Source organism: Kryptolebias marmoratus, linkage group LG20 (genome assembly GCF_001649575.2).
Source record: "Kryptolebias marmoratus isolate JLee-2015 linkage group LG20, ASM164957v2, whole genome shotgun sequence".
NCBI classification, from domain to species: Eukaryota; Metazoa; Chordata; class Actinopteri; order Cyprinodontiformes; family Rivulidae; genus Kryptolebias; species Kryptolebias marmoratus.
In genome coordinates, this window is record NC_051449.1 from 15,239,281 (window position 1) to 15,253,484 (window position 14,204).

General features: G+C 42.4%; 1 protein-coding gene across 2 annotated transcripts in view; it reads right to left on the reverse strand.

Moving 5' to 3' along the window:
- The window catches only part of chd7 (chromodomain helicase DNA binding protein 7), a 68,745-nt gene that overhangs the window by 13,840 nt on the left and 40,701 nt on the right, over positions 1–14,204 (reverse strand). For both annotated transcript variants that reach the window (XM_017422241.3, XM_017422242.3), the window contains exons 8-25: positions 13,882–13,937; positions 12,771–12,885; positions 12,390–12,473; positions 12,149–12,286; positions 10,605–10,726; positions 9,677–9,920; positions 8,103–8,279; positions 7,708–7,851; positions 7,493–7,591; positions 7,233–7,401; positions 6,920–7,136; positions 6,013–6,208; positions 5,703–5,870; positions 5,391–5,570; positions 5,170–5,280; positions 3,871–4,082; positions 1,643–1,842; positions 567–726 (exon numbers count right to left, since the gene is read on the reverse strand). In XM_017422241.3, coding sequence (XP_017277730.1) covers positions 567–726; positions 1,643–1,842; positions 3,871–4,082; positions 5,170–5,280; positions 5,391–5,570; positions 5,703–5,870; positions 6,013–6,208; positions 6,920–7,136; positions 7,233–7,401; positions 7,493–7,591; positions 7,708–7,851; positions 8,103–8,279; positions 9,677–9,920; positions 10,605–10,726; positions 12,149–12,286; positions 12,390–12,473; positions 12,771–12,885; positions 13,882–13,937 — 2,792 coding nt within the window. The remainder of the gene's footprint in view (positions 1–566; positions 727–1,642; positions 1,843–3,870; positions 4,083–5,169; positions 5,281–5,390; positions 5,571–5,702; positions 5,871–6,012; positions 6,209–6,919; positions 7,137–7,232; positions 7,402–7,492; positions 7,592–7,707; positions 7,852–8,102; positions 8,280–9,676; positions 9,921–10,604; positions 10,727–12,148; positions 12,287–12,389; positions 12,474–12,770; positions 12,886–13,881; positions 13,938–14,204) is intronic.

Sequence of the window (14,204 nt, forward strand, 5' to 3'; positions counted from 1 at the left end):
AGTGTGTGTGTGTGTTTGTTGGCAGGCTGTGTGTGCTCATCCATCAATGTGCCAGGCCTGATTAGCCACACAACGCTGTGCTCCAGCCTAGCAGATGGCACCACATAATCACCCCCAAGTGTGTGTATGTGTGTGTCTGTGTTTGCGTGCGTCTTTCACCCACTTCCAACAGGTCTGACTGCCTAGCACCTGGGCTGGCATGCGGCCAAACACACACAGAGACAAGAGCACGCACACACACGTACTTCTCCTTCAAGATGGGGGAATTTTTTTTTTTTTTTTTTAAATTCTTGGAATTGAATCTGCAGGGGAAGGAGCACATCTCCATGAAGACAGGACAGAAAGCTGACCACAGACAAGTGACTGTGTGTGTGTGTGTGAGAGAGAGAGACAGATAGAAGACTGTCTTTTGAAGTTATACTGTACAACATCTCCTGCTTAAGTCCATGTCCTTTTTTTTAAAGCCAGTTAAATCTATAATAGCTGGGCTGAACGTGACTTCAACATAAATTAAATACGACTGAATGTCCATTTACGACCCTGTGTTTTGTGTAAGAGATCCGTACTTGTTACAGTGGTGCTTCAGGTGCCTCTTATAACTGTCCTCCTGCAGTAGGTGGTCAGGGTTGCAGCTGGCCAGCCAATCGGCTCGTGGCGTCTGTGGAGTCGGCGACGTCAGTTTCCCCTTCTTGCCCTTCCTGCCCCTGGGAACGGGAGTAGAGAGACCTGGGGGGAGCAAAGAGTCACAATGTGGTAAGATAAAAGTATGGGGTTTAAAAAACATGACAATGTACAAACCTTTAACACATTGTTTATAGAGTAAATATTTAAACTGGGCTAATGTTCTTTATTTTCTGCAATTCATGAACTAATATATATTTCTTAATTCCCGATTAATGGAGATATGATTCAACTCTTTCCTAAGAAAAGAAGCTAGGATATCAAAGTGACATTTTTCCTATTTAACAGAATAATTATCCATCTTCCCATGCCATGAGACGCATGTGCGTATGGTTGTTTTCACACATGAACACCAAAGATGTTCAGGAAAATCTTTGGAAGGGAGCATCTGTCGACAGCACACAGGAGGTCTGACATGATGCATGAAGTATGGTGAGAAAACTGGTGGGTTTTCTTTAAGAATAGCAGATGAGGCCCCTTGTTGTGTTGGTACTAATATCACATTTATCAAGATGTATTTCCAACCAAGGGAGCAATGGAGAAAACAACCCATAGGTCAGCAGAAAAAAGATGTGATCTGTTCAAACTTTTTTTTTTCCTTTAATGGACTGGGTGGCAAATAATCACGAGAGGTTTGGAGGAAATGCTGCAGACATTTAAGTTTTCACAGGCTGCTCCGCCTGAACATCTCCAACCTTTCAGGAACACAGTTCATGTGTAAAAAGGGCTTCTAACAGCAACCCAAAGTGTTTTGGTTGTTTGTGTTTGCAACCATGTTTTCACTGAAATCAGAACGATTAAAACAAACAAACAAAAACAACTATGGGTTGTTCAGATGGTCTAATACATTTCACTTTCTGGGAATCTTTCCGAATTGTACCACTGCTGGTAAAGTCCTGTACGTATGAGCATTAGTGATCGTTTTATTTTAACCACATACAGACATTTGTTGGTGAATTACCAGAATGATTGGTCAGTGTTTTGGTTGTCCCGTCTTGACTCGGGGTGATCAAGTCCCAGATGAAACTTTTGATGTTCTCGTCTCCGCGGTAATGCAGCAGGCAGTAGGCCAGGAGCGCCCTGCAGATCGTCTCCACGTCGGCCTCCTTCAGGGGGCGCTTAAAGCGACCGTGAGCCAGGATGTCACTCCACCTGCCCCAACTGAAGACCCGCAGGAAACAGGAAATATTTTATGGTGCGAACGTGCGTCAAGACACCAGCACACAACTAACATTAGTGTAATTAAAATAAAAATTATGACAGAAAGTCTGCAGCAGAAAATTTACAATGCTCAGTTTTCTGTCCAAGAATTATAAAAAGCATTTGACAGCTAAACAAAATTGTAGCTGTGAAAACTAACATTATTTGAGATTGTTTAAATATAAAACAGTCATGTTACAAATGTAAAAGTAGATAAAAACATTTTAATTCTGCTCTAAGGTCTAATTCCTGTGGAGATCAAATTTTCAGCTACAAGACTCCTGACTTGAAACCAGCCAGATCCAGTTTAAGGGAGCGGCCATGTTGTATTTTTGGGCCCAGAGTCTGAACTCAGGATCCGGGGCTTTAAGTCCTGCCTGTTTTCTAACACAACATTGATACATGACTGTTCTTCTCAGCATGAAATAACTAATTACAATTACACTCTTTAGAAAATGAATATTTGAACACACAGCAGCAGCATGGTAAGAATGACATGAATCAACAAGAGTCAACACCTGGAAAACTTATCGGAGGTGTGTATTGTTTAATGAGGACAGAGTCCCGTTTATTTACATGCAGGGACTAAAAACTGTGGGGATGTGTACCAGGCCCTGCTTCAACTTCTAGGATCCTGTACGGGTTCCAGTACTTTATGTCAGCTAAGAAGAAGGAAGCTTTTGAATACATGACCAAAGTTTAATGGTGACAAAGCCAGGGTTGAGTAAGTTTGATGGGAAAGAAGAAAGAAACTAAAAACACTCTGAGAGCGCAAACCTCCGCCAAGACCATAGAGTCGGTAAAAGAAAATGTAGGATCTGGATCGTGATCCGGATCATCACCAACATTTCCTGAAAATGTAATCTTGCTAAGAGACAGACGAACAGACGGGTGTAAAAAAAACAACCAAAACTACCTTAAGCAAGGAGGTAAAATAAAAAACAAAAATGGCTTCAATGCCGAGTACATAAAGTGGGCATGTATAAACTAGGCTGCTGTTTTACAAGCACACACATAGAAACTAGAAATAAAAAATACATTTCTGTGTCAGTGTGAAGAGGGCATCAGGAAGCTGAGTCTAAAATTGGGACAAACAATAATAATGTTACTAAGTAAGTTTGACAGTTTGTAATTCTTTGATCCACCACTTCATGGCTGACATGACCTTCATCCTTTAAGAATATTTACACTCGTCCACATCATTTTGTCCCACAGATTTGAATCCAACTGAGTGAAGAACGCTGGGATCCCACCGTACTGAACTCTCCCCCCAGCCTGCTGGCTTAACCGTTACTGGCACCCCCCCCACCCCCCTCAAGTTCTTCTATTCAACATATTTTTAGTCACTACCTTGCAATATTCACTGACCCAGCCGAAGCAGCGTTTCTTCAAAGCTTTTTAGAAACGGTGAAATCATGAGTGAAGGCAAGCGAGAGAGATGGACGATGAGAAGAGAGGAGGGCTAAACAGAGACGACGGGCTCAGTCAGACAGTGTGTTTTTGTGTCCTACAGCCTCGGGCCACAAGACTAGACTGTAACAATAACAACGCTGACATCTCACTGGCACTACTGTTCGTTCTTACACACACACGTCACGCAAGTCAGCCATAAAAATGGAAGGGCTCACCAGATAATCACTATCTGCAGTAAGTATGTCAGCTTGACTGTAGCACGCTGCCCTCATGCATGTGACGTTTCATACTTTGGTTTTGCACCAGTACAAGTCTGAGTTAAGACCTCCACAGCCTGACAGAAATCTGTGCAATAAAATACTAAATGAAGGGAAAATGTGTCTGAATGTAGACTCATGGGAGGGACATCCATTCAAAAAGTGTGCAAGTGTAAGCACTAATATTAGTTAATTATGGCTGCGTCATATGTTGCACATAGTGCAGCATAAATTCTCATTTTAATTTTGTGTGTATTCTAAATCAGAAGTCCAGCATATAGCCAGGGTTTTAAGCATCAAAGCTGAAACTGGGACTGACCCGTAGACGAGCAGGTTCTTTTCCACTCTGAAGCACTCGGATCGAGGGTAGCCCTGGGCTTTGTCCTGAGGCCGCCGTTGTTTAGACGAGGGCTTGCTGGGTTCGTCATCGTCGCTCTCCAGCTCCGAGAACTCGAGCATCTCGTCCTCTTTGACGCTGCTGTAATGTCGTGTCTGCTTCCTCACCCTGGGCGTGTCGATGACCAGCGTGTTCTGGAGATGAATTCGTAGAAACAGTTTTAGATGGAGTGCTTTTCATAGCGGAGATTTTCCTTTTCATTCTGGTATGTGTCCCTTATTTGGACCATCACAGATGGCCGGAAATCCACCCTTGACTATATGCAAAGTACCTTCTGTTGTATTCCTCTGAAATGGCCTATTTGCACATTTCTTGTACAATCTGACTCCTGACTCGTGTGAACTCTGCAAAAACATGGCATCTTCAGGACCAAATCTGATTAATTGGATATTTGGCTATGCTCTTTGTTCCTGATATTGAGAAATTTGCGGCCCAGCTCAAACGTAAACTGGCATTAATTATGTTGTCTAATGAATTACATTTTTGTTTAATTAATTAGATTTTTTTCACTCCATTGCAGTCCCATTAATATGAGCAAACAGGGCAGTAGTTAGTTCCACAATTATCACATAGCTGCAGTCATTTCCATTTTAACGTCGCACAATGAGAAATCTCAGGGGAACGGCCCATATTCATGCTCGTAGAGCTGGATTAAGTGTTTAAATGGAGAGCTCTCCACAACAGAATCGGAGAGGATGCAAAGAGAAGCGAGAAATACTTAAAGAAAAATTATATAAAGTAAAGTAAAGCAGGAAAACAAAGATAACAGGAAGTGAAACACTCAACGTGCATGTAGGTTGTGTTTCTCTGTGTGTATGTGTGAGCCTAAGTGATATCTCTGTACCCTCCAGGCATCTGCGCTCTGTTAAGTGGAGCTAAGCAGCTTACTCTCTCTCGCTCAAACACACACACGAGAGCAGGGAAACATGGGTAATTAAGGAAGAGAGGAGATTCCCTACTGTCAATATTAATCTCTCTCTTCCTCTCTCTGTGCTTTCCCCCCTGTCCTTTCCGTCTCTCGCTCCCAGTTTGTCTCACGTTCTTCGTCCTTGGATGTGGTGATAGCACTCACAAATTACTGAGCTTCGTATGCAGCGGAGGAAATACAAGGGGGATGTTTCTCCTCGCTTTTCTGGCTTCATCGCAACTTCCTGAAAGGGTTTGAGCCTGCAAGTCCTTATATTACCTACATGTAAATGTGTGTCTGTGTGTGCAAAGTACCCGGCCATTAATGGCATCCATGTCCAGCTCAGCCTTCTTGGCCCATTTCTGCCAGAAGTCTGGATCCTCCAGAGAAATGTCTGTTCGGTTTCCTGTCGCAACAAAACTGGCCTGTGAACAGATTAAAACACATTTAGAGAAGTACAATCCGGTAAAAACTGTGCAGACGGTGTGAACAGATGCTGTGTGGAGAGGAGCAGATGAAAGTAAAATTTGTGCACCTTGGCGAAAGTAGAGCCCTTTCCCTCTGATTCGATTGTGATGGTGTGGGTTCGTCTCTGCAGGATCTGGTCGATATCCTCCTCACAGAACTTGGAACCTTCGTCCTCCTCGTCCATTAGAGCTCCATAGGCACCCTTTCTCAGCAGGTCCTCTATCTCCTTCTTGGATAACTGCTGGACCTAAACAACAACAACCCAGAAGATTTAATTTCTTTGTCTGTCAAAAGAAATCTAGTGTGTCCCCAACAAAAGGACTGTAGGGACTGTGTGTAACAAGACCGGCACCTTATTTCAGTAAGAGTGATAACTCACCCCGCTGTTTGCGTTCTCTCGTCCACTCATGCTCTGGAGAACGGCCTTATCGAGCCCCAGCTTCAGACTGGCCTTGTCAAACATCTCCCTCTCGTAGCTGTTCCTCGTAATCAGACGGTAGATCTTGACGGACTTGGACTGGCCGATACGGTGGCACCTCGCCTGCGCCTGGTAAAACAAGCCACCAAAGCTTGGTTTTTGTTCTGTTTCCTGTTCACTGAGTGTCTCCACCTGGATAGGTCCAGCTCCAGCTGAAGACTAATGATTTGGTTTAGTAAACCAGAGCACAGATCGTATCATGTGTGTATACCTGCAGGTCATTCTGAGGGTTCCAGTCAGAGTCAAAAATGATGCATGTATCCGCTGCGGTCAGGTTGATGCCGAGCCCACCAGCTCTCGTACACAACAGGAAGACAAAACGGTCCGAGTCTGGCCTGGAGAACCTGTCGATGGCTGCCTGACGCAGGTTACCGCGAACTCTGCCGTCTATCCGCTCATACGGATATCTGCAGAGCGAGGACATGTGAATTACATTCACTAAATACGTGTTTCTGCACACAAATAGAGGTTTGGGCTGTATGTAGAGATCTGATCTCACATTAAACATAATTCGATCCAGCTTGGCTAAAATGAACCCAATAAAATCCACTCTTTACAACTCAACTGGCTGCAGAAAAGTTTGTTTTTTACTTTGAAATTGCGCAATTTACAGCCTTTTCATTTAAGATGGAAAAACATAAGCAGTAAGCTTAACACATCCTGTCATCTCTTTTTATCCTTATCAACAGATCTCAGTGAACAAACAACAAATTACGAGTAAATTTTTGACAAGTCGGACTAAAACAGGACGCCTGCTCTCATAACCTACAGTGATACAAAGTTCAAACGCTGCATCCGCAGTTAAATCTTACACACATTACAGATTTCTGCTTACAAACGTAGTACTTTAAAACAACTTATGTTTCCAAACAGATTATGTAAAAAACAAAGTAAATACGACAGGCGCTTTAACATAGAACTGCACAATAAATTCAATCTTTATTTTTGTTGCAATCTTGGCTTTCTACAGTTAAATTACTCTACTAACAGGATCTAAACTAAAAGACAAATACAAGTTCTCCCTAGTTATTATATTTGTTTAAAGGCCTTAATTAAAAAAAATAGTGTGACTGAACCATCCTGTCATTATGAATGTATTTGTTTATTTTCATTTGTACCGTTTTTGGATGAGGTAGTCCTCCAGGATATCCAGACAGCGAACCATCTGACTGAAAATCAGGACTCTGTGTCCACCGGCCTTCAGTTTGGGCAGCAGCTTGTCAATGAGCACCAGTTTACCGGCTGCCTGGATCATAGCCTGAAGACCTGTTTCAGGCACATCTGTTCTGCCTCCGTGAGACTCCCTAAACTCCTCAATGATCTTCTCCTCCGCTCCTGCACACACACAAAAAAACAAAACATGAAATTACACAAAAATACACCGGTTTACAGGTGTGTTAAGCTATGCTTTTGAAAGAGGGGAGTTTGTACCATTGATGAGGTAGGGGTGGTTGCAGCATTTCCTCAACTCCATCATGGTGTTGAGGAGGTTGGGGACACTGGCTCCTCCACCTCCTCCAGCTCCTCCTTTGGACAGGAAAGAGAAATTCTTCTCCAGAATGGCTCGATAGTATTTCTTCTGGATGTTGGTCAACTCCACCTAACAAAGACAACATTAGATGATACACTTGTGCTCAGTGAGAAGAAACTAGTACATCATTTTTAGATCCCTCTGAGCTCTGGGATAATACCTCAATGATGGTCTCCTCTTTGGGGGCCAGGTTCTTCTCCACATCCTCCTTCAGTCTTCTCAGCATCATGGGCTTCAGGATGCCTTGCAGTTTCTGGACCTGAAGCACACAAAAGAAATGTCACTGGAAGAGAAATTTCTGAAAACTGACAGGCTAAAAGATGTCCCACGTTCCCTCCTCTTATTCCCATGACACTGTCCGGGTGAGTCCGTTACCTGTTCTTCAGTCTTTAGGTCTCCAAATTCAGTCATGAATGTCTGTTCAGACGGGAATCTCTCAGGTTCCAGGAAGTTGAGCAAGCTGAAGAGCTCCTCCACTGTGTTCTGGAGGGGAGTTCCTGTCAACAAAACTTTATGCTCCTGAAGGAGAAAACGGAGACAGGAAATACGGATTTAGAGTTTCTAAAATTAAAACCAGGATGTGTCTACAGGACTTGAACTTGTAGGAACGACAGAGAGTGGGAATATAGAAACACAGCACAGACTAAAAGATTCTGCTTTCATAACAAGTGCTTCAACAAATCTTCTATGGAAAATAATAAAAACAAATACATATATTTCTAATATACTTAATTCCTTCCGCATTACAAATAGAAAAGACCACCACTAACCATATCCATCATTTTGAGTCCCTCCAGTAGTTTGCAGTTTCGGTTTTTGAGACGATGGGCTTCGTCGATCACCACACAGCGCCACGGGATGCTGCGAAGCTCCGGACAGTCGGCGAGGATCATCTCAAAAGTTGTTATCACCGCATGGAAGCGATACACTCCCTTTATTATCTTACCCTGGAACGATGTATAAAGAGATAGAGAATAAGAATGAAGGTCATCTGGAGAAAAGAAAGGAAAAGGACACGCCTGTGGTGGATTTACAACACATGCATGTTGTACCTCGAGATCACAAACAGGTATTCACTGAGAGCCACAGAAGCTCCAGAGATTTTAAGCAGAAGCCAAAAATTATTCCTACGTGAGCAACATAAAGGCTCGACAGCTGTAGTGACTGTAAAACAAACTGAATATTGAATTAAGTGGAACTTTTCAGGCTGTGGCTGATTTGGGTTTGTGTTCCCTTTGAGCGCTGGCTGCTTTGTTCTCGCTGCTGTAGCTCCCCCTCATTAACTTTGTAGCTCACTCGACCACAGCGGCTTGCACTGTACCTCTACCCCACTCAATCAATCGAGTATAATTGAAGTGCTTAAAAACACTAACAACGACTCCTGCAATTCAGCTTTAAGAGATTTTTAGGAATTATTGTGAAGACTGATTGTGGGATGAATACAACAGAGCAGCTGAGTACTCAACTGGTCAGAAATGTCCAGTGCTGCAAATCCTACACAAAATACTGCTAACTCTCGAAAGCACAACCTCGACACGCGAGCTGTTAAAGAAGGCAAAATATCCTCTCAGTATTTTGGTTAACTCTTAGTGCCTGTGGTGTACGTACAGGACCTCTCTAAGTCTCTGCAGTCAGAATCCAGCTTTGATATTTAGGTTATACTGTAATTCTGACAAAGTAGTGAGAAAACACAATAAAGTTTCTGTCACTGATGATTTTTTTCTTGAATTGGATTGTCTTTAAAAAGGTAGATGAACTTCCAATGATCTGTCCAGAGGTTCAACAGATATTTTGCTAACATGACAGACAAACACGCACCCACAGACACGAGCGAAAACATTCCTGCACCTTCGCCACTGGCAATAATCGAAACCTGCACGTACCTGTATAGAAATCCCCTCTGTATTTTCTGTTTATAGTGAATATATATGAAATGTGATAAAAAAAAAAAGACACAGCATCCCTTCTTCACAACCTCGAGGATTACCCCCAGCCAGGATTAGGAGCACAGAGCAAGCAACTGCGCTGCTGCTACAGCTTTTTTTTTTTCCAGGCTCACTGTAGCAAAGGTTATACTAAGAAATGTTTGGAGCATTGAACAATAAGAGCTTAAAGTATAACAGCTTACAGCTGGAGGACCGTAAAGAGCTTAAGAGGCAGAGGAGACCCGACCATCTTAGGATAGTTCAAGAGTTCCCCTGACTGAGGAGGCGTTCAGATCTGCTGACAGTTTCACACCTTTCTGCATGACTCTCGTCTTATTTCTCACACAGTGAGTGTAAAATATAAGGTAATTATTCAGTATAAAGCGAGGTGAACCATGCTGTGCTATCCTTTTTTTTACCTGTGCATCTCTGTAGTACATCTCATAGGCCTGAATGGTTTTCCGGCTGGCCTGGCTGCCGTGGTAGACCACCACGTTGAGTTCTGTCCAGGTCCTGAACTCCCTCTCCCAGTTGGGGATAGTGGAGAGCGGGGCGATGATCAGGAATGGCCCCTCGATGTCCTTCATGTGGATCTCATATAGGAATGTAATGGACTGGATGGTCTTCCCAAGCCCCATTTCATCAGCCAGGATGCAGTTACGTCTGCCGAAGACAAATGATGTGGATGTTAGAGGCCGAAACAGATGGATTTTACATCCTTTATATTTACTGTCACTAAACTGTGAAAGTCCCTTGTGCTTTCAAGTCAGGAACTGTGTGTACACTGAGCTCCCTGATGTTAAATTCCATGACTTTTACATGATTGGGCTCAACGGGCCTCTATAAAGGAAAGATTTTCCCTCCTGGTTTATTAACACTGATTTTCCAAAAGGGGTGAGTCAGTTTGTTTTCCACTGCAGTGATCTAATGAGAAAAATGTGGGACACAAGTTGGAAAACGGCTGGTAATATAATATAATTCTGGAAAAGTTTGTCATCCTCTGCAATTTGACCAGATTCTTCATCTGATAAACCAGAAAGATCACACGCTAGTATTCCACTTTAAAGAAATAAAACAAAAGCACGGACAGACCTAAACTGACTGACTATTTTTTGATTTAATTCCTTTGAGTTTCTTGCCAAAGGACTCCTAAGGTACCGTCAGAGCATACATTTTACACATGGACGGCGCCAGTGGGAAAACTTCAACAGCAATAAGGCACATGGCTTCCTAATGTTAACTTAAATGCCCACTGAAGACAACTAAATGAAGTGCTATTACATGCACAGGCAGAGAGGAGCAGTTAGGGATTATTTCTTACAAAATATACAATTAGTGGTGACTTACGAGTTGTACCAGTTGAAAGTTAGCCAGTTGAGGCCTTCGAGCTGGTATTCCCTGAGTGCATTGCCATTCCTGTAATCTCTGGAGCTCTCCAGCTTTTTCCAGTCGGCTGCAGAGGGCCGGTCCTTGACACAAGCAGAAATAACACGGGGTCGTTAAACCGCAGAGAGGCTTATTAATCCCAGATGAATCTTAAGTGTGAGAATGTTGAACTTGGGGCTAAACGTGGGTTTCGTGGCTGTATGGAAACGCTCACTCAAGTCCACTGACCAACTAGTTCTGTGCTTATATTTACAGGAACGTTCGATTCCACTGACTCAAATGTTATTTTCCGCTTTTATTTTAGTCATAAAATTTAATGTGCATGACATGTTAACTTTCTGAATAGTCTCCCAAATGAGTTTTGTTGTAAATTGGTCACATTAAAATAAAATAAACAGATTTTAAATGCCCAGATTCTTTCAAGTCAAGCAAAGATTTAACTTAAAAATAAAAGCTTTATGATAGTACACAGCTAGGTAGTACAGGAGAAAAGCAGTTTAAAGTAGCAATAATGCAGTGACTCTGGGACGTCAAGTTGGACAAAAGATTAGGTTAGAAAAACTTACAGCAAAACACTACATAATCTGAAATACACATTTTCCACAACTAGTTGCATCTTTCGTTTTTGCTTCCTTGTTACAAGAAGATAAAACGGCAAGAATAAAGCTTGTGTATCAGAGTAATTAAAATGGAAATAAGTTCTGACAATAAGTATGACTGGCAGCAGAGTCTAACTGGACAGGACTGCGTCGTATCAAAGGTTGAACAATTTTGCTTGCGTAAGACTTCTGAACTCTCTGATAGAAGATTAAAGTGTTTTCCACCTGCAGCAACGGTGGACAGATTTTATTCACATGAATGAGGAAGCTGCTTCACTTCACACAAAGCTTTTGTGAGCAGCATTTAAAGTTATTCTGAAGAGAGCAAAAGTCCTTTTGCTTAACTTTTAAGGTCCAATTCATCAGGCCTTTTAAGCAGTTTTATAGCATCGGTTTGAGAAATTTGAAAACTGCGCGCAGAATTAATGCCTGCTGCAACAGCTGCAACAACCCGAATGACCAACCCCTGAGCAGAGCGCTGAGAAGAGCTTAAATAAATCTGCTTCCAAGTGTCTCCACTCTGATGGAGTATTTCTAATATCGGCCTTGAGGAGAAACAGTAGGCAGTCGTTAAATAGATGGACACAGGGATAAGAAGGGAGTGATGGAGGAAAAGACCACAGCCAGTCAGCTGCTTCTGTTCAGCATTAAACATATTGTTAGTGGTTTGGCCTGGCCACAAGAGTAGGGCGTGTGTGCCTCTGTGTGTGTGTGTGTGTGTGTGTGTGTGTGTGTGTGTGTGTAATACCACAAGAACGTGGCCCTGTGGAGACCAGTTAAAAGAGCTGTAAATCTTGAGGAGGAAGGAACAGGCTGCAGGCCAACACACACAAAAACACATGTACACGCCTACTGGGAGGAGGACGGGAGACAAACGGCACCCAAAGAGCTTCTCCAGATACTCACCACTCTGTTAGTGTTGGGCGTGCGTGCTGCGATGCGTTCGTATTCGTCTATCTTGGACTGGTCGATGTCTGCCTTCAGCTCCCAGGTGGCGTCTTCGTACGGCAAACTGCACCACTTCACCAAGTATAAGGTCACCGTCTGTGCAGTCACACAGAAACACGGCACTGGTAAAACTTGTGCTTGCTGTGAAGTGGAAAACAGGGATGGGAGAGGCTCAAACCAAAGGAGAAGATCAAAGCACCTCGCCGTTTTCGTCCGTGCTCTCTGAAACATCCAGGACGCGGTCCACCTCCACGTAATCCGGGTTAAAAGGCTCATCATCCATCTGTGAAAAGAACAAGCGAAGTTTATATTTAGACGCAGTATTTTTCAATGCACTGATGTGTTATTTTATCTCTACAGAGCAAAAACAAAATGCAAAGCACAACTTTTGAAAATTTGACTTGAGTGAATGACAGATGAAAAATGTCCATCATTTAGTCACCTTAAACTCCAAGCTATGCTTCTTTTGACTTAAAACTACAAGTGTCGGCTGGTTTGCCCCTTTTAAGATGCTCCTTGCCTACAGTGTGAAGTCAGGATCAGAGAATGGGCAGACTGCAGCACAAAGATCAGTTCTTACCTCAGTTATAAAGTTGTTAAGTTGTTGTTTGGCCCTGAACCGCTTTATCTTCTGGTGTATTCTCTTGTCCTTTTCCAGCTCCTCCAGCTCTGCCCAGCGACAGTGGAGGTATGAACTGAAACAAAAGAAAAACACACTTTAGGCAATTTCTTTTTTTTTTTTATTATAGCTGGCTTGTCAATAAAGCAAACGTCACACATGACTAAGGTGTAATTCTTCCTTTACTGAAGGTGAATGACTGATTTTTTGATCTGGTGGAAGGAAAAGATACAGCAATAAACACTAACGAGCTAAAACATGAACTGCAGGTAAAGCGACAGACATTGGTAGGTGCTTCAATGTGAATTTTTAGATTTTGTTTTTAAACACAAGGAGCTCTGAATGAAAGAGGTTTATAAAAAAAAGGGTTAGGCAGTTCCATTACCAAGAAATTCAGGATGTTTGAAATTTCAAAATCTATGCAAACTATTTGCAAATTCTGTAGTTGATGAAAACTATACAACTTGTTAAAAGTCATGTTAAATTAACAGTGTTCAAGATCTGAAGAGCAGATTAGGCAACTGAAGACGTCAGAGCTGACAGTCATGTCAAAGTGAATTTGGAAATGTGACTTTTTGGGGGTTTTGCTGACATACAGAGAGCAATTATAAAGACAGTCTATAGTTTAATCATCAAAATGTGTAAATACAAACCATTACTTCGTGCCTAATCCAGGTTTTCTGGCTAAGCAGTGCATTACACTTTGTGATAAACAACGGGAAGACTAAATATACTTCATTGACTTTGTTTTTCAGACTTGTGGTAAAAAGAAAGAGGGTAAATTGTAAACTTAGCCAGACAGCGATCTTCATGCATTTAGCAATATGAGGGGATGCCAGGACCGTTCTTGTGGTATTGATGAAATAATAGATCCAAAGCAGAAATAAGAGCGATCACAGCAGAAAGAAAATTGAATTAAGGCTTTCAGGCAGAATATACTGGGCTTTTCACACTTAAAAAACCAATGGACGCCCTGGTGTGTGTGTGTTGAAAATGGGTCTAAAAAAAGAGAAAGCCCTGCTGCGAAAGACAAAAGAGGTGGAGAGCGAAGAAAAACCTAGCTACTACTTACAAGCCCTTGAACTTGACGTAGAACTCCTCCACCTCCACTTCCTCCCCCGACTCCAGCTGAAAAGGGAAAAAAAAAAAAAAAAAAAAAGGTTAATAATCGCAGCGTATTTAGCAGCGGGGTTGGTGAAAGAGCAGAAGTGGCTCGTCATTGTTATACAACATTTGGTTTAATTTGGTGAAGTGGCACACAAGGAGGGTCCAAACGGTTTCACACAGACACGTCAGTCAACGGAGCTGAACTCAGAGGAAGCTTTTGTTTCATTTATGTCTAAAAGATAATGGTTTTATTAGTCGGGTTGCATAATGAGGGCCAACCTTTAAGGG